This window comes from Miscanthus floridulus, chromosome 6 (assembly GCF_019320115.1).
Source record: "Miscanthus floridulus cultivar M001 chromosome 6, ASM1932011v1, whole genome shotgun sequence".
In the NCBI taxonomy this organism is placed as follows: domain Eukaryota; kingdom Viridiplantae; phylum Streptophyta; class Magnoliopsida; order Poales; family Poaceae; genus Miscanthus; species Miscanthus floridulus.
Window position 1 is genome coordinate 119,568,544 of NC_089585.1, and position 20,337 is coordinate 119,588,880.

Genomic DNA, 20,337 nt, shown 5'->3' on the forward strand with positions numbered 1-20,337 from the left:
CCGCTGCGTCTGCGTAGCAGACTGCTGATGTGGCTTGCATTGCATTCGACATGCGCAGAGACTTCGAATGGACCAGCCTTTCGAAACCAATTCTAAGTTTTTTCACTCTCTCTCTATTACATCAATTTTTAGCCGCTTGCATGGAGTATTAAATGTAGATAAAAAAAATAACTAATTACACAGTTTAGTTGAAAATCACGAGATGAATCTTTTGAGCCTAGTTGGTCCACGATTGAACAATATTTGTCAAATAAGACGAAAGTGGTACTATTCATCGGGTTCACTTTTTTTTCAAAGTGAACGAGGCCCACGTCTGAATTTTGGGCCCTTTTCTGCTAAACCTTAACCTGACACTTCTTCGCAGCAAGTTAGGCAACGCCTTAAGAGCGATTTTGGGCCCTTTTCTGCTAAACCGCCAACTCTTACGATATGATTTGATGACTGATTGCTGTTGTACTTGTACAGTACTTGTTAGCACGCGTGGCCATGTGTCAGTTTACACGCATTCAGCATTCACATAATAATAGATCAAGTTGGCGTCAAAGTATTTCAACGAAATGTCGTGATCGGTCTCGGACTCTCGGTCGTTACCCTCAGCATTATTATCACGACAGCACCTCAATCCACAGCCATGCGTGGAGGAGTTCAGACCACACGATTGATGGAACCATTTCGGTTTCCACATGCCAAAATCATTTCGGTAGATATAATATCCAAAATCTAACATCTAATATGAAAAAAAGAAAGGAAATACATAGTCCATCTTTGTGCTCTGCTCGGTGCTCCAAAATTGTGCCAAATCTAACATGTACAAATTAAACTGTATTATTGCAAGCCTAGCTGCCTATAGCGGCGTACCCCGTCGCCGTCATCCACTCCCAGTATACAGAAACAGGACCACCTGCGACATGGACGAGCAAGCCAAGCACAAGTACAGACCGAAGGGAGGGAGCTACAAAGAGAGCTGGGCCCACTCGTCGGCCTATTCACAGCAAAATATCTCACGGACCACGGAACGAAGCTCTCGCATACCTGCCGTGTGGCTCCACCACCAGTCACCAGTGGGCACGCACGCGGGCCCCCTCCCGTCCACGTCATCCGATGACAACGGCGATGGCAGCAGCCGCCTCGCTGCCCTGCCGCCGGCTGCCCCCGGCGGCGGGAGCGGGAGCGGGAGCGGAGGCGGCGGCCTTCGCGATCGCGCCGTCGAGCACGGAGCCCCGGCACGTGGGGCAGGAGTCGTGCGACAGGAGCCAGGTGTCGACGCAGCGGACGTGGAAGCCGTGGGCGCAGCGCGGCAGCACGCGCACCTTCTCGCCGTCCGCGAACTCGCCGAGGCAGATGGCGCAGACGTCGGAGGCGACGGCCCCGTCGGCGCCGCACGCGCCGTACACCTCGACGGGGATGCTCCGGAGCGCGCGCTTTTTGAGCCCGCCCGCCCCGCCGCCGGCCTCCCCCACCGGCGCGCGGCGCGCCCAGCGGATGAGGCAGCGCGCCAGCGAGTTGAGGCCCAGCGCGAAGAGGAGCGCGAACAGCAGCGCGGCCAGGATGATGACCATGTTGCTGTCGAAGCTGGCGTCGCTGCTGCCCCCGGGGCTGCTGCTCAGCGCGTGCTGCGCCTCGGCGGCGCTCCCCGGCGCCGGCGACCCCGGCGGGCTCATGTACCAGCTCATCGACTTGGTGTGCACGCCCATGGGCACCCGCAGTCCCGCACCGCACGAGACCCCCAACACCGCTGCCCTCTTCCTCTTAAGCAGTGACCCCGGTGCAATTACGCGCCGGCGGCACAGGTGATGCTCGATGGCAAAAAGGGCGGGGACGCTGCAGCTGCGACCAGAGTTCAGCGGAGAGCGCTTTAGCACTCACTCCGCAGCTAACTTGGTTTGGAAAAGATTGGGGCTTGTGATCAGTGTGATCCGGCCTTTTTTATGGACGTTCTCGCGCACGAGCCGGACCGGGTCGGTTTCTGGTAGGGTCACCAGCCGTGAAGTGGAAGCTCAAGCGGCCGGGGAAGGAGATTTTATGGCGGGGACCGGGGAGGCAAGATCTCGGGGAGCTGAGGCCTGAGGCGCAGCGCTGCTCGGCGGGACGGCGGCGGTTGGAGCGGAGGGTCGGTTCCGGGTCACTGTACGGTGGGCCTTGCCTGGCCTTCCCTCTCACATGAGAAATATCTGTGTTCGTATCGTACGCTTGTAGCGCATGCACTTGTTGCTTCTTCGGCTTGTCCGTGCTGGCCCGCTGGGCGTGCAAATCAGGCGGCCACGCGCGTGCGCTGATGGAAAACCTACGCGTGCTTTTCGTTTGCTTTTGCTGGCGGCCCAGCCGGACTCCACGCCGTCGGCCTCAGCTCACTCCGTCGGCACAGGCCAAGGCACAGAGCAATGGCTTCCCGAGTTTTGCACGGAAACATCCAGTTTCTGAGGTGTGGCCGTGTGGATAAACCCATCCAGCTTCAGAGCTGAGGTACCTCCTCAAGCACTTTGGAAGTCCTAAGTCCTTGGAAGTTGGATAAGGGCAGCAACATGTATTTCAAAAAGATGATGGCAAGCTCGGCTATCTACTGAAGAATCCTCTAAACCTACAAATATTCCTTTAAGGACTTGTCTGCACTACACACCACACGCCGGACAATTTTTCTCCTCCACACCCGATTCTTTTCGGCCCTTTGATCAAGATCAGATGAGCTTATCTTTTTCTTTCACTTCGTCTCGCCGAGCAGCTCGCCATTGGACATCATCTCTGTCGATGTTTTACCACCGATAGCCTGCCACGGGAGTACCCGGGGCAGTATGTTCGGGCTTCGGCGTATGCTGAACTCGATGGTTAACGCAAGAGACAGTCGATTTATCCTGGTTTAGGCCCTCGATCGCCGATCGAGTAACAACCCTACGTCCAGTCGGTGTTAGCCTTTGCGTTGGATTGATTATGAAGTGTTGTGTTGTACAATTGTTCTGTTGAACTCCCCGATCCAAGGTGCCCTGCCCTCCTTTATATAGTCAGGAGGCCAGAATCCTAGTCGGTTTACAATGAGAGTTCCTAGTAGAATTACAGAGTAATACTACTACTAAGATTACAGGAGGAGAATCCTAATTGGACTAGATCTTCTTCCTTCCTTGCGGGGTATCCTGTGGGTCCCGTACCGACAATCTCCGTGTGATGCCTCCGCCACACTTGTCTTTTTGCCTTTGAGAGCCCTTTGTTGTTGGATCCGCTGCTAACCCATCAACTCGCGACGCCCAAGCCATTGGCCTCTGTCTTGCTCAATTGGCTCCCTCCACTTCACACACCTAGCAGCCACAACAAACATCGCTACCTATCAATGGTATAGACTCTAGTGTACCTCGTCGTCTATAAAAGAGAGCCCACTCTAGGTAGTGTGGGCCAAGGCAATCGAATACGAGGCCCAACCAATCAGCCAAATGAAGCTTCGAGGTCAAGATAGACATAAAGTAACCGATTAGGCAATTAGGAAACCTCCTTGTAACCGAATAGGAAATCTATATCTCATTCGAATGTGATCGGATCTATAACCCTGCCTCTTGAGCTATATAAGCCGAGGCAAGGAGTGCTCATTCAGAACGTCATTGCAACCCTAGCAGATTAGGCAATTAGGCTCGCATAGCCATCAATGTCCCTTGTCAACATCGAGCATACGAGATAAGAGATATACTCTCCACTAGATGTATGGTACCCTGTGCGTGTTTTGCTAATCTCTGTTGCCGGAGCTAATTCCTCCGACACTACTTGGCCGTACGCCCGCTCATTCACCTAGCCTTCCTGGCTTCCTGCCACCACACATTGTCGGAGTTAGAGAAGATTCCATAAAAGAAGAAAATATGGGAAATTCGGGTGTGCGCGGTTTTCACTCATGTGCAATATGATTTTAGTTTTTTTTATTGAAACATTAGGCGTTCCTTAAAAAAAGCTTTTAAATAAATACATTGCTAGGTACACACGAGTAGGAATCAGAACATTGTAGGGGATGGTTGCACTGCACCCTCTGCTACCTTGGGTCCGTTAATGCTTGTGATCTCTTTTTGTTTCTATTGTTTAAGGAATGCCAATAATGAAATAACTAATAGACCTGCTAATGGATTTCATGTCCTTCTTTTGATCTCGATTCCCATTGGACGTTGTGACTTAGTAGCTATGTGATTTTTCACTTTGATCCGCTTGACTTGACTTTCCCTTTTACTACTTCCTTTTGTCTCTCTTCTTTGGGCCCTGTATTTGGAGCTATTCTTTTTCCGGTTCCTGTTAGAATCGCATTCATTACATTCTGCCAAGCAATCATATCTCTTATCCCTAGCTTGGCTCTTTTAGAACCAACTTCCACCTTTCCACCTATAGCTACCAAGTGCCCCCCTTTACCAGGGCCAACATCCCAGAGGCTATCCTATTTGTTCAACTCTCTCACGCGAATAAAGCTTTGTTTTAAAGAAAAAGAATAGAGACAAATCCAAAAATCAAATCAGCTATGGGCATTAGATATAATAGGAAGGAAGCTTGGAATGCCCAATCAAAGAAATGAAAACAAATACTTAGGCAGAAGCAGATCGACAATTCTAACCTTTCTTTATCAGGAGGCTTGGGAAAACTGCCGTAAAGCAATTAGTGAAAACCTAGAAAGCAATTAATTGAACCTTCCCTAATGATGTTTTTTTTATCTCATCCGTTTTAGAAAGCAATTAATTAAACCTTCCCTAATGATGTTTTTTTATCTCATGCGTTTTCCGATAGCACAAAAAGAAAGAAAAGTCTTTTAGTACAGGTATATCTGTTTTTGCAATTAGGGCCTTGTTTAGATGCCATCCAAATTCCAAGTTTTTTTACTCTCTCTCCATCACATCAATTTTTAGCCGCTTGCATGGAGTATTAAATGTAGGTAAAAAAATAACTAATTACACAATTTAGTTGGAAATCACTCGATGAATCTTTTGAGCCTAGTTGGTCCACGATTGAACAATATTTATCAAATAAAACGAAAGTGGTACTATTCGTCAGGTTCAGAAAATTTGCAAAGTGAACCAGGCCTAGAGATAACAAGGCCCCTGCTTAGCTACCGCCTACCGGGTAGGCAGGGGAAAGAAGACTAGGAATGAGGGCTCCTTTCGCTTTACAAGATGGATAGCAACGCTGAAGCACACACTGGCAAGAACATTGTAGCGCATGCCGCCGTAGCAGTTTCGTTTCGTCGAACGTTTTTCCGTTGGATAGTGCGCATGCATGCATCATCGTATCAGCCCCTGACACTGCGGATCCGCCGAAAAGTTAGACTAATCTAGCCTGAGACAGCCAAGTGCAGCCTTATCTCTCAACTACTCTACTGTCTACTTACTACGTATTTCAGGCTGTCACAGTCCGATGAGAAAGCGCGAGTACACAGATGAAATGAAAAATGGCTGCATACGCGCGCGGCAGCTGCCTTGGTAGTGCATACATGCTCATCTATCATGTAATTAAACCCCCACTAAAGTACCACCTTAGAGTTAATTAATCTTAAATGTAACTGAGTTTGTAAAAATATCATCACCACTCATCGTTTCAGCGAAGCGAACGGAGCCATTGTCTTGTTACTGCTGACCTTTTGTCGCGTGTAAGCTCTGCACTACTGGTACATGCATGCCCGTGTTGTGTTCATATTGTACTCCCGGTCAGTAGTGAGATATATCTGTGTGGGGGCCGCGGGGTGTTTTGTCGTTTCCTAGGATAATAAGGCTGTCTCCAACAAGAGATCCATCAAGAGACCTAAATCTAAAATGGGCCTCTAACAGAATAACTATAGCCTCCAACAGAGTACCTGTATAGAAGACTTATTTTTGATGTCATGGGAGATACAACCAAAATCTGAGTACCCTCTCTCCTGAAGATCCATTTATAGAAAGGGTTCTCTTTTAAGTCTTATTGTTAGAGAAGATAAAAAATAGATATTAAACTATTTGCTTGTAGCGTTATCCAAATATGAAATAGGTCTTGTATTTTGGGTAAAGCTTGTTGGAGACGGTCTAAGGTGAACAAATATCCTCTGCACAACGGCCAAAGGCCAAAGCGGGTGTGCCCCCAACCGCAAACCCCAGCAAGGATTAGGATTACGTGCTCCGCTTTGGATGTGTGCACGTTTCGTTGGACGCACCGTGTAGAGTGCGATATTTCTTACGTGTCGAATCCGTGCTCGCAATATAGAAACTGCCACGCGATCAAATCCTCGCACCTCAGCGAGTTCAGTTGGCATAAAGTATCGAACGTATGAGGCCTTCCGGCCAGCCGAACGTAGCCTCGAGTCGCGTCGTGTGAGCTTTTGTCGCGCGTACCAGTGACGCTGACGCGGGTGGCCACCACCTATCAGGCATTAGCATCACGGTGCTGGTTGCTATAATAACTGTTGTTTGGGATACTCTGAACCTGAGCTATTTGAGGCAGTTAAAAACAGAGGCCGATGGGTCGCGTAGACCGATCCATATCCATTGCATTCGTTCGGGAATACGATAATTGCGCTGTGTTTAAGGATCACGCTGAGCTGAAGCGGTCGTGTTCACTCAGGATTCAGGAATATTCTACTCTCCACAAATGGGAGTGAGGCAGATCGAGGTAGCCTCAATCACCTTTAATCTGTTCCAGAATCGAGATAGCCTCAACTTGCAGCGATAGCGGATCCAACTAGCCAACTAGGATAACATCAGAGGTCAGTTCAATGAACTTGTGGCGTAGCACGCTGGTGGCAACTTGTGGCTGCGGAACGATGGCTGCTTCTGCTATTTTTCCAGCTGATCTCGAACTTCACGAGTCTCGTCGCACGAACAGTCTGCTTTCCGGCGTAAATCACAAACGTGTCAGGAATTTTCTCCACGAACCAAGAGCCTGCAATCTGCTCGATCAGAAAGCCCCGGGTCTCTGGATGACGACGCTTGGACAGGACGGAGGAGGCCATCTCCTCCGATCCTTCCTTCCATGTCGGCCACTCCTACTCAGCGCCCACTAGTAACTACCGGCGGACTGGAAGAAGACGACGTCCACCGACTGCCTATGTATGCGTCCGATAATATATCAGCGTTTTGCCATAGGAAATGAGTGGTACCCACACGAAACACAAATTTATACCGGTCAGATATGAGAGGTACCATATGCCTAGTGGAGAATGATTTCTCTATGCGCCGGACGTTTTTGTTGCAGAGGTGTTGATGATGCGATGTTTGACAGCTAAGGGCCAAGGTGATGATATTGGGACCATATGTCTAGTTTGTTACGAGGAATAGAAGTCGGGACCAAGTGAATCCTCTATAGATTGGTTATAGATTGGTGGGCCACTAAGTATATCTAGTCTATGCCTCGTTCGCTAAGTAGTCGACATACTCAGGTTCGGTTTGGGCCTCCTATGTGGCATGCAGGTCCACCCCGTCTCGGTTTGGTTTGCACCTATTACGCTTCATGTGTGAGTGCACAGTTAGCACATCAGGGTTTTTGAACCACCCTAAACTCGGGTGACCCCCCAGCCGGGGCACCGGATAAATCTGGTGAGTGCTGAAAAACAACCTTAAGTCCCGTCTCTCAAATGCTTTCAAATTTGCTAATTCCACGTGTGTTCCAACTTGAACAAAACTCTTTTAAAAAATGAGTTAGCTTTTCAAAAACATTTTTCAAATAATTTTGACTTGCTCTCTCACCACATCACTATGTCTATCCAATGCATATGCAAAGTTAGTTCGAACCTAGTGGCACCGTATAACCGTCTTTGCTTTAGAGTTCCCCTCTTAATAGTATGCTATGTATCTTAAACCCGACTTTCTTAATAGTACGCTATCTATTGCATCTCGACCTGCGACCTCTAAAATATACCTTTACCTTCGGACTTATTTTCATCTCCTTCTATAATGGGTGAGCATTTGCTTCATGTGGCTTGATCTCCGTCTTCACCATCTCCTAGCCTAGCTCATCACCATCACGTGGGCTCTAGCTCAATCACAACTCATTGAAAGTATTAGTCCACTAGGTGTCACTAATTGCTAGAACCAAACTTAGGGCTTTTCATCGGGTTGTAAAACCGGATCACATATAGGACGCAGAGGGCCTGACGACACTTTATAAAGTAAAAAAAAAAAGATTGACGAAAAATCATTTCACTCTTTAATATTAGATAAAGAAACACTTCTATCAAAAAAAGGATACAGAATCACTTTGGTATTTAATAGTAAGTATATAATAGATATAGAATGCAGAAATGTAGAAGACAGCAACGACCGTGCTTTTTTTTTTAGCATAGCGAAAAAGCAAATGGGCCTACTTCTAGTTAACCCACTCCGGCCCATTAAATTTGGTATTGGGCTCCCGAGTCCGTTGGGCACCTCTGTTGTTTCCCAGCTTCCGTTCACTGAAGTCCTCTTCTTCAGTGTAGTGACGGCTAGGTACAAGACTCTCAAATTTCTTGAATGAAAAACTCTCAAATTTCATAATCACAGCAAGAAGCAGCTTCGACGTGTTCTTTAGAGCGCCACGCCGCAGCCATCCTGGCGGCAAATAACGCAACGCCTCAGCATTTTGGAAAGGAGACGACGTCCACATGTGGCTTTGAAATTTTAGATCAGCTGACGAAAACCTCCCGTGGCACGGTTCAATTGACCATGCATGGAAATCGAAGCTCCTTCATGAGATCACATTGCCGAGAAGTCCGCGTCCTTTGGGAAGAAGGTGACTTCAAACTAGGCTGCTAGCCTCGGGGACCACCGGTTAGCCTAGGCCGGGGTAACTGAGATGAGGTGAATTTGTTCAATTATTATGACTTTATGTACCACGGTTGAAATTAGTTTCCTGGGCCATTGCTCAATGGTTTCCTCCGTTATTCAATCTCATATAATCATGTTATTAGCTTTTAATCATGGCATGTCGAAGTGCGCCAACGTACTGGACTATATATATATGCCATGGTCGGCTTCGTGCATGTTCGTTTTCAGAATCGCATGAAAAAAACACACACGGTAATGATACTGCAAACACTCTACTTCCACGAGGAAATACATCTGGATCACAACACCCACACATTACATAGAGAGTACACGGTTGCGCACACCGGCACACATCGGTTCATGACTACTCTGCTCGCGGCAACATGCATCCACGATACACCGTTACGAACTGCGTAGACGATTCCTAATGAACACGATAAATGACTAGAGACAGGCACATCTCGATCTAGCCCACACTCAATCAAGCTTCAAATACCATACCAGTAGCGTTATTTATTACTCTCATGCCATGCATTCCTCGCACGGGATGCGCACAGGACGCCTCAGTTAATCCTGCAAAGAGAAGAAAAAAAAAGATAAAAGAAGGTTACAGCACATGTAGTCCAGAAATACAGAACGCAGAACACAGAACAACGATGGTCTAGCAACAAAGATAGCTGCAGTAGTAGTAGGATGAGAGAAGACGGCCGGAGCTAGCGTGTAGACGACGTACGTGTTGCAGTTGACGTTGGTGCTGATCTTGTAGGGCAGGGAGACGCCGCACTTGCTGGGCAGCGCGGCGGCGCGGCTGATGTAGGTGCCGCTGCCGTTGGCGCCGTTGGCGACGTTCTTGAGGCAGCCGCAGATGGTGCGGCGGTCGGGGGTGTTGTCGGCCTGCGCCAGCAGGCTGCGGATCCCGCCGCAGCACGGCTGGGGCGGCATCGCCCCGCCCATCTGGACGAACGGCAGGCACGGCATCAGCGTGCTGTACACCGTGGAGCACGACATCGCGGCGCGCACCGCGGCGGGCGGAGCCACCACGGTCGCCGCCAGGAGCACGGCCAGCGCCAGCGTCGCGAGCTTCGGGGCAGCCATGCCTCTCCCTCCTTCAAATAGACAAATACCAGTAGTGCAGCAAGCAAAGCTGCTAGTATAAGCTCGAGCAGAGAGTGTGTGCGTTATGATTCGCGGGTTCTGGTGTGGGGATACGAGGGTTTTTCCAAGGGGGGTTATATAGGGCGTGATCGGTAGTCTGGATGGAGCCGCCCAAAGCGTCATCCGGCACCAGGTAATGCACTATCCCTGTGTTTGGTTGCATGTGCTGAATAAAATCGATGCACTGGATTGTGCATTTGAGCCGCCTGATGCAGCTTCGTAGCGTACGCAGAAATCGGTCTTCCCATACGAGCCGGGATGGTGTGGTGCGACGCATGACCAGGGACCCATATGTGTCATACACTCAAAACTCACATTCATGCAACCAAATATGATCTCATATGATACTGGACCAACAACAAAGACAATCAAACACGACTGAATGCACGATTTAAACATGCATCTCACCGTCCTGAACCGACTATCCATGCTGGCTCCCCTCACCAGCGGCGGATCCAAAGGGGGGGCTGGGGGGGCTCCAGCCCCCCCTAATGGCTTGATTTCAAGCCTAATTACTGTAGTAAAAGCTTGATTTCACCATTAAATCTTCATGCAAATCAACATCTCCATTGTTTTAGCCCCCTTATCCCGCATCGTGCATCCGCCGCTGCCCCTCACCAAAGCAACCAATCACGCGGGCATGTTACCAATACGGCTGGGTGGGTGAGTGCATTCAGGGGAGGAGTTAAGATGGTTCGCTGTCGCTGGTAGACGCATCGCTCCGCTGCGGTGCTACCAGGCCAGCTGTAGGAGTTTTTTTTATTAAACTGCAGCGCTCTAGAGTAAAAGAGTCGTGCAGAGATCCACTCGTACGTCGTAGCAGCTGCACTCTCAACGTTTCGTCATGCATGGTTCATATATTTTCGGCTATAGTTCAAATAGGTCCTGGCCTTTATCTGCTTGGCGGAAAAGACTAGAAGGTAACCTTAAACCGAAGGAATCGATCATGTGTGACTGATCCACGATTTGCACTCGGTTGAACCATGTATGCATGCTACGTAGGCCCCGTTTAGTTCCAAAAAATTTTGGCTTTGGGCTACTGTAGCACTTTCGTTTTTATTTGACAAAAATTGTCCAATTATGGACTAATTAGGCTTAAAAGATTCGTCTCACGATTTCTCGGTTAATTATGCAAATAGTTTTTTTTCGTCTACATTTAATACTCCATACATGTGCCGTAAGATTTGATGTGACAGGTACTATACAAAAATTTTTGGTTTTTTGGCTTCAACTAAACGGGGCCGTACTCCAGTTTGCAGCAGACAGCGGCGCTTATAGAATGCTCCTACTTTTGTGGTGAACTGGTGAACACAGGCGATGACCGAGGACTGAGCTAGCCTAGGCAAGTTTACCCAAACAAGCCGGAGGTGGTTTCCCCGAAGGAAACACCGTCCACGTCACCCTGAATGTTTCCAACCGTCCGATCCGCGATCGTGTGACCCAGATTTGTTGAAACGGATTCTTCTTGGATCAGCTTCCCATGCTTCTCGTTGGCTTCTACTGCTTCTTGTCTGCTTCGTCAGCTTCACGCCAGAATCCAGGCCAGCAAATATATATATCAGCTTCAGCTTCTCCTTAGTAAAAAAGAAAAAAAAAAACAGCTCTCCCGTCCCCCCCCCCTCTCTCTCCGCTTCCTCCCTCGTCCTCCCGAAGCCAGCAGGGGCGACGGCCACGGTGCCGGGCTCGAGCGGCGCGCCGCGCCCGCCCTCCTCCTCCTTCGCCTCTTCCTCCTCCTCCTCCTCCTCCTCCTCGTCATCCTCCTCCTCCTCTCTCCCCTTGCCTCCCGCGGCAGCGGCGGGCGCGAGCCGACGACGCAGGCTGCAGGCGGCGTGGGTAGGGCCCGGCGGCCCCCTCCCTCTCCCCCATCCTCCGTACTCCCTCTCCCCCATCCTCCGTACGGCCTGCTCGATGCCTCCTCACGCCGGTGCGCCTGCGCTCCTCCTGCCGGCGAAACCCTAGGTACCATACCGGATAGACCAAACCCTAAACTCCGGCGTGCGCTCTCTCCACTTGTCCCTCCCCTTCCCTAAACTCCCTCTCCTCACTGCGGGGATCTTGGCCGCGCTCCCCTCTTCGCTGCAGCGAGCAAGCTCGCCCAGTGTCCATCGTCTCTTGCTATTCTCTTGTGTGCAGAACTGATATCCTTCCATGTACAATGATTATAAATTGTTACATTCATGGTATCTACTGAGGCTTGGGGATGGTGCGATGATGATCTTTTTAAGACTGAGACAGTGGAGTTCTGCAGTGATGAGTATATAGTTATTTCATTCTTCAATGAATCTTGTGACAATGTCGTTCCATTAGTTGCACATTTTATCCATTTGTTAGTTAGCATACATCCATTGTCAATGATGTCTTTGCTTCATAAAATTTATCGGTTCTTCTATTACTGAGCGCATCCCATTGCCAATGACGTATTTGCGATTGCCCTTGCTAGAAAGGTAATTTATTACTTAGTGAACGTCAATATCAGGCTTATTTTTCTCTTTAGCTTTCCAAACTATACCTATTATTTGTGCATTGTACCTTTGCTTGTCTCAGATTAATTTTCATGGTTTGTGTCAATTTTTTGTGAGAAAAATACACTAATAGTGTTCGGCCAGCTCGTTGGAAATATTGCATGTAGAAACAATTTGGACTCATCTTGCATTGGTTGGTTGTTGGAAGGAATTTTAATAAAAGGAGGTTGCCTGCATAGTCAGTCATCGTTGATCAGTGATGAAATATAATTAAGTTACCTTGTGTGTTGTCGTACTTCCTTGCTTGCTTAGTGCGACACTGCTTTTAATTGATAGAAACAATGGTTATGCCAGCTGGTTAAACACCAGCACCTGCATGTAGCAGTTCTATGCAGACATTGGGGAAAGGAAGGTGTTGGCGGTTCTATGTACAGAAAATAATATATTTACAGTGCCCCTCCTGACTTTTGTTGGGTTAGTGTAGCGTTCGTTGTTTCGGAGTTTCAGGATCAGATATGATGCCTCATGTCATGTTCTTGGAGTTCCAGGAACAGATAAGATGCCTCATATCATGTTTTTGCAATAATATGGGACATTGATGTGAAAAGAATATGTTATCGGCAACCGATTCAAAAGCCGATCACTCTCTGTGTTGGAGAAGAGCTTCTATAGGTGAGTTATAGACTAATACCGACTAATGAGTCTATGAATTCCAGACGGTTTACTGCTCTGATGGGAATTTTGCGGCTGCCATATGTTCGGAATAGTTCTGCAACCGTGTCTCTATTGAACTATGTTTGCCTCAAAGATGCCTACCTGACATGCCATACTGGAATCCTTTTACTGGATCTTACACCATTGTTTATTGATGGTAAAGTATACTGCTTTCAGTAATGCTAAAAACGGGGTTAGGTTTCTAATCATTGTTCTCTTTTGTTGTCCTCTTCTCAGGTTCTTGGGTCAAGGGCACATTCTTAGTATATTGATGCTATGCTGGTGCTTCATGGATTCATCTGCACATCTATGTGTCTCTAACAACAAATCAGAGGTAAAAAGTAGTCAGTTACAGAAACAACTCTGTTGGTGATTAATTCTTTTATATCATTTCTCTGTACTCCGTATCCTGCAATATAGTTTGTCTCTGCTTTTACTTTATTTACTAAAAATGATCGCATCCACAGCTGCAGAGATTGTCTGTAGTCCGTCAAAACCATCTATAAATATAGTTAATAATTTGGGCTTTCCAAACATTAAACTCTACAAACCTACGGGAGTTAGGGTCCTCTTAGCATGGCCATGTTAGCAAAATTTACTTGAGGATGCATGCTGGTACAAGATGTTCTCTGTCACATTGACATCCCTGAAAATTTGAGTGGCACAACTATCTGTTTCCCAACAGTTCAGATATCCAAGTATTGACACTATCAATTGTTTTACGAAGATTTATTTAACTTTGGCATGGTTTCATGTACCCCTACTATTAATTGGTTCTTATTTGGAAAGCACTTTACGTATTTTGCTCTTCTGCCACGGATCATATATTCCATCTCTTGTGCAATGGCTGACCCTTTATGTGACTTCCTTCTCTGTCCTTTGCAAGCATTTAGATGTCATTTCGCTATATAGATTTTTTTTTAAAAGATCCATGCTCATTTTGATCCTACCCTTATATGCAGCAACGTATTATGATACATTTTTATTTCCATACAAAGGTGTGTGAGATCAAGACTGAGTATGTTCACCTACGGCGTCTTTGTCATTATAGTCTGACACTGCCTGCAATTCTGAAATTATTTTTCCCGGATTCAATCTGCTATAGTACAGGAATTTGTAAACCTCATTTGCCTTCCTGATTATTTAGTGGATGTGTTAGTTTTTTTCCAGCCTGTATAATATGGAAATCACTATGCTAATACACTTGGTAAACTGCGCTGTTATGATCTATCCTTTTCCTTTAGCTCAGTCCAGGGACATATTTGGTTTCCCTTCTGATTTTTTTGTTCTCATTGCCATTGTGATTTGCCCGTTTATACATGGAATTATTCAGTTCAAGGGACATGGTTGCTTCGATCCTCACCTCATTCCGGTTTACATAAAACCTTAGCTATACCTATAGTAATATCTGTAATTTTGTCTTCTCATATTATGTGCGCTTCCTGATTCATTAGACCTCCACCTGGTAACTTATGCATGGTTGTCTCAGTGACCATAGAAATTTATACATTATTTTGCCTTATGCAGGTGGCAGGTGTTTCGTTGCAGCGAGTAGGGGCAAGGCAGCCGGGCCAATGGCGCGAGCGGCGCTAAACTTTCAAAGCTAAATAAGAAAAAAAGATTGGTCCTAGCATTAAATTTCCAGTGTGTACCTTCATGACGGCTCAGCAACAGGCTTACCATGACAATTGTGTTGCCTTTGGGTCGATGCAAGTGCCAACTGTCTGCTTGCAGCAAGTAGGGACAAGGCAGCCAGGGCAATGGGGCAAGCGGTACTGTCTGCAGTGGTCTGCAGAGTAGTAAAGCCAGTTGGGCTTCCCAGCAAGGTAATTTATTACTTGGTAGCACTGCAAAATGAGGGTATTTCTATTTTTTTTCTTTAGATTTCTGAACTGAAGCTATGCATCCTTCTATGATTCGTACTCTATACCTACTCACTGAGTATAGCTTTGCTATCTGAAATGTGACTTTCCTTTTACCTAATATGAACTTTGCCGCTGCAATCTGGAGTATAGCTTTGCAACCTGCAAGATAACTTTGCAATATGGATATTTATATTCTGTTTCCCCTTGCGATAAACTGAATTCATATTTCTTCTGCGGTAAAATGGAATTCATTATACCTCGTCAGTGCTAAATAGTACCATGTACACTCTCTACAAGCTGTAGTTGGGTAAATAGTTTGAAAACTACAGTTACAGTTCGGTAGTCCAATTGCTGGTGATCATATTTTAAGGCACATACATTTTTCATGGTTAAATCAAATTTGCCTAAACATTTGATCTCATTGTATTTATTTAGCCGTGCAATAGTTTCAGTTTGGAATTCAGGTACGCTCTAAACTGAATGGAAATTAGACCATCAGCCTGTTCGCTTGTTGGTTTCAGCTAGCCCAAACCAGCCAGCCAATAGTGTTTTTCTCTCACAACAAATCAGCACCAGCCAACCCAAACCAGCCCAGAAACCAACCAGCGAACAGGCCGCATGCTACTTATGAAAACCTACAGCTGTTTATTACAGTCTATATACTCCATATTCTAGATCTTCTCTACGCCTGCCTACGCGCGCAATGGCGCGCGCCTTCCACTAGTAGCCATACAACGTGACTACGCGTACGCGATTAGTACTAGCCAGCCAGACAGCTCAGGTTCGTGGCAAACGGGGGCGCGGCCGGTTTGGGCTTGGTACTTGGTCTTGGGTTAGCTGCTTTCCTAGTGGCAGTCGGACGAGTGAGCGAGTGGACAGCTCATGCAGACCTTCCATGTGGCCGTCGCTACATGTTTAAGCATGCCACCTCCTTTCTAGTACTCCCTCCTTTCTTGAATTCAATTCTACCATGTGGTGTGCTAAATCCAATCATCTTAAATTTGACAAAATTTATATAAAATAAAAGCTTTTGTCTGTCATACTATACAAATTTAATTAAATTCAACATGGGATATATGCATATAATACTTATTTGGAATCATAACTATTTATATTGTTTTTTATAAAATCTGTTAAACATAAAACCCATTTAGAATAAAGGAAAAATCAAGAAATTTAAAGAAGTGGGATTCTATAGAAAAATTGCATACTGAGCTTTTTTTTTATGGAATTGCCTGTTTGATATGAATTTTGGAGGAATTTTACGTAAAATTTGAACTTGTGGAAAGTTTATTTTGTGTTACACATTCTCATCGGATTTTCGTGCTTTCTTATGCTTCATCGCAATTTTCAATCTTACAGTTTCCTGCGTTTTTTCAACTCATAGGATTCAAGATATTTGGATATTATATTTCTATATGTTTTCCTATTCTTGCGTTTCTAGAATTGCGTCTTCCAAACATGGGCGGACGCAGTATGTGGACATGGGTGTACAGATGTACACCCAATAATTTTGAGAAAAAAAATTACAGGTACTATGCATATACATGTATTATACATATAAATAGACCAAACTCTATATATATTTGATCCAAGCAAGAGTAAAAAGGCCACGTTTGTTGCCTCCTACCGTCCACCATCCAGCTAGGCCGGCCTGCTAGCCCAAGAATCAAACACACGGAGGGAACCAGCCAACCAGGAGCGATGCCTTCTGCCCGTCCGTGACGGCGCCTCCAGGGCTCGCCCCCACCTGCTTCGACTCACCTTTCCCAATCGACCAAAAAGTCTCGTTCCCCACCTGCGCCGCGCTGCCGCCTGGGGTTTGATTTGGCCGGCATTGGGGCACAGCCGGCACCAGTAGGCGGCACGGCCCACACGCAGACGCAGTAGCAACAGTTCAAACAGCAAGTTGAGAGCCACCACAGGTTGGTGTTCTAGACATCTAGCCCTCAGTAGACAGTAGTATTTCATCTTTGATTGGTTGTTGTAAATTTGTAATTGATTGGTAGACTGCAAGTGTTGAAAGAGCATTTGATGAACTTCATTAAAGAACAAGCAAAGAAATAGCATTGGGGATCAGTACTTGAATGATTGCTTGGTTGCATTCATTGAGAAGCAATCTTTTCTACGTGTTGCTGATGAAGACATCATCTCTCGATTCCAAAAGCCGTCTCGTCGAATAAATTTGTAATGTTCCTTTATTAGTTGAGACTTCACAAATATTGCAAGTATTAATTAATTGTACTAATGTACTCTGCTCTAGTACTGTTTGTTTTGAATTGATGGACATTTAGCTTTACATGTGCCACGATGGTTTGGTTCTGTATGGGTATATATGTAGCCTGTACACCCAATTTTCAATTCCTGCGTCCGCCACTGCTTCCAAATATATCCTACGATGGTTTAACTTAGACTAAACTTAGGATTGTTATTTTTCTTTGGAACAGAGATAGTAGTTGTGCAACCATTGAGGAGCGCAAATTCTAACACACGACCGGTTATGCCCCGCGCGAAGGGTGCGATTCCATGGTCCATGAGGCCACGAGACCTGCTAGAGTTTACAGGTTAAAGAGGGGTTTCTAAGGTTTCCAAGATTACAAGCAGGGATTGCTAGGGAGGTCACTGGACCTGCAATGGTGGTAGTCGAGATCGTAGCAGAACAAGGCGATGGGCGCCGTCCATCGAGACGATGGGAAAGGTCGGTTGAGCAGTGCAGGTGTCGAGGGCATTGGTTGGAGAAGAAGGGGTCATTTGGCCAGTCTTTGCTCGTGCTGCTCCGTCGTGGGAGCCGGAGCCGGAGCGACGGAGCCACAAATCGACGCTCCGCCTCCGTACGTGTAAAGGGCTCTGGCTCCTCTAGCGACACGCAGAAGCATTCCACCGGTCGGGCGCGCTTGGTGTGGCTCCACCGCCAGAGCTGCCGCGGAGCCGGAGTTGAGCGCGACCAAACAGACCCGAAGTAGCTAGAACGCGTCCCGAGTCTTGCAAAACGACTGTTCTTTGTTGCGTTTTACGAGCACTATGAACCGTATCGAAACGAATTAGGACAATAGAACCAGGACTACAGGAGATGGGCCTAGGATTACAATCAAGAAGGTCGTGGGACGAGCCAAGCTTACTCTGCCAAATGAATAATCTCTCCGTCTCTAAAACAAGAGTCGTTATAGAAAATCGTACTGGTTAAACTTTCTCAACTTTAATTAGATTTGTAGAAAGTACGTGCAACATTTATGTCTCCAAATAAGTTTAATATGAAAGTACATTCAACGATTTACATAATAATACTAATTATGTACCATAAATATTAGGAAAAATTGGATGTGGGACACTGGAGAAACATGCAATTGGCCAGTGAATACCGGCAAAGTCAAAATTTGCTGGCAGACATTACAAATTCGTGGTTCTTTGCCGGAAGACACCGCACTGATTATTTTATTCATTTTTCAGTTTAGAGGAGAGATAAGGTGGGAGAAATGTCTAAACTGCCCTTGTCTTCTTCAACCTCTGGTCGTTCACTGGCCGGTCAAGCAGGGCAGTAGGGGGCTGGTTGGCGGCGGCGACCTGGGCAGCGCCCAGTGCCAGCAGGGGCTGGCGTCCACCATGGTCGCGCCCACGCGTCCGCACGCCGCCCTGGCCTCTGTCGTCCGCCATGGCCGCGCCTCCGCCCTGGCCTCCACCCGAGCGTCTCGCGCTCGTCCTCCTCCAGCACGTCCACGCGCCGCCCTGGCCTCCGTCGTCCTCCATGGCCACGCCTCTGCCCTGGCTTCCGCCCGCGCATCTCACGCTCGTCCTTCGCCCGCGCGTCCACGCCCCGCCCTTGCCTCCGCCGTCCGCCATGGCCACGCCTCCGCCATGCCCGTTGCGGGATGCTCCTGCCCGATGCGCCACCAAGGCCGGAGGAACTGGAGTGGCTGCTGGCATGCTACCTCTGTAGGGGAGAGACGAAAAGGGAGAGGGAAGAAGAAGAAGGCAGGAGCAAAAATGATATTTCACCGTTTCTCCTTCAAAATCAGAAATGAATATTTTAATAGACGTAGTGTCCGCCAGTAAATTTTACACACAAAAAAAACAGAGTGTCTTTCAACAAATCTGATTATTTTCAGTGTCCGCCAGCTAAGAGTGGTCATTTTCGATGTCCTGTGGCCAATTCGACCTAAATATTAATAGTTTATTAAATATATTTGTTAAAGTTAAAAGATATTGATTTTTTGGAAAACCAGGATCACTCTTTTTTTAAGGACCGACGACGACGAGTACAGCCCTTATTTTGAAAGTGATTTGGCCCGGATCATCCACGCTCATCTGCGCAGCTAGCAAGTTCGATCAGCTGGGTGGATGGCTTTTTTCCAGTGGCCGGCTGGGGACGCGCGTACCTGCAGTTGCATCTCTGCGTGGGAGCGTAGGCACATGCAGGCAGCAGGCATGCAGGGACCAGGGATGCTGCCCTCCCGGGATTCATCGGGTCCTGCCGAACAGTCGCGCGGCGCGCGGGAGTCAGCGCATCAACAGAAGCGACGTACGGTAACGGCACCGACGCAAGCTGGACAATGACCTCTCTCCCTCTGTCCAAATTTAATTGCATGTTTACAGTTTTAAAACAAATCCCAAAATAAAGGGATTCGATGAGGAGCAGTGCTGGTCTCCGTACGTACGATCTATGCTAGCGTAAATACCACTGAACCATCGATGGAGAAAAAAAAACTTGAATGCTCAATTACGTGGAATGCTCTCCACCACTCGTTTGCTGGCTCCAGACGGCAGCCGCACCAACTGCACTGTCAATCTTCGTACGGCAAGAAATGACAGCAACACTTTCTAGGGACAGAAATGTAATTTCACATCTACAGTATTTTTTATTTGAATCCTAAACGTGCTTTTATTGTTAGACGGAGGGAGTACGTTAGTTTCCCTTTTATTTTTATTTTTTCCTTATTTCTTCTCATTTATTTTCTTTTCTCTTTTTCTATTTTCTTTTCATGCTTCATTTTTATTTAAATTTCTGTTTTGTTTTATTATGTGGTTTTTATTATTATTTTAATTTTTCATTATTTATGTTTCTTTTATTTCTTTTTCTTTTCTTTTCTTTTCTTATTAATTTTTATTTCATTTGTTCTTTTTTTTATTTTTTTTGTTTCTTGTGAATTTTCATTATTCTTTTCATTTTTTATATTTTTATTTTGTTTTCTTTTGATTGATTTTTTCCTTGCTTCTATTTATTCTTTCTTTGTCTTTTTAGTTTTCTATATGTCTTTTTATTCTTCTCTTATTTTTCTTTCTTTTTAACTATACTACTACTACTACTAACTTTTGTGGTTCTTTATTCTTATTTTCCTTTTTGTTTTTCTTTCCTTTTTTATTTTATATGATTCAATATTTTATATATATTTTCTATTTTCATGTTTTATTCTTTTCTTATCCTTCTAT

The 20,337-nt window shown here is 46.4% G+C and overlaps 2 protein-coding genes and 1 long non-coding RNA gene across 3 annotated transcripts; 1 reads left to right on the top strand and 2 right to left on the bottom strand.

Annotated features, from left to right (window-relative positions):
- Positions 1–511: 511 nt before the first annotated feature.
- LOC136459312 (RING-H2 finger protein ATL74-like) lies at positions 512–2,138 on the bottom strand. Its single transcript, XM_066459185.1, has one exon. The coding sequence runs from the start codon at positions 1,692–1,694 to the stop codon at positions 1,095–1,097; it is 600 nt and encodes a 199-aa protein (XP_066315282.1). The 5' UTR covers positions 1,695–2,138; the 3' UTR covers positions 512–1,094.
- A 6,835-nt stretch (positions 2,139–8,973) lies between these two features.
- Positions 8,974–9,939, bottom strand: LOC136459313 (non-specific lipid-transfer protein 2B-like). Its single transcript, XM_066459186.1, has 2 exons — positions 9,451–9,939; positions 8,974–9,290 (listed from the first exon to the last, which is right to left on the bottom strand). Exons 1-2 carry the CDS (start codon positions 9,810–9,812, stop codon positions 9,281–9,283), a joined length of 372 nt encoding a protein of 123 aa, XP_066315283.1. The 5' UTR covers positions 9,813–9,939; the 3' UTR covers positions 8,974–9,280.
- A 2,106-nt stretch (positions 9,940–12,045) lies between these two features.
- Positions 12,046–15,186, top strand: LOC136459314 (uncharacterized). Its single transcript, XR_010760167.1, has 3 exons — positions 12,046–13,205; positions 13,286–13,382; positions 14,576–15,186. It is a non-coding gene; the product is annotated as an uncharacterized lncRNA (long non-coding RNA).
- Positions 15,187–20,337: the final 5,151 nt, after the last annotated feature.

Bases quoted from the DNA above. Each gene is read 5' to 3' on its own strand.
- LOC136459313 (XM_066459186.1), bottom strand. From the start codon at position 9,812: ATGGCTGCCCCGAAGCTCGCGACGCTGGCGCTGGCCGTGCTCCTGGCG.
- LOC136459312 (XM_066459185.1), bottom strand. From the start codon at position 1,694: ATGGGCGTGCACACCAAGTCGATGAGCTGGTACATGAGCCCGCCGGGG.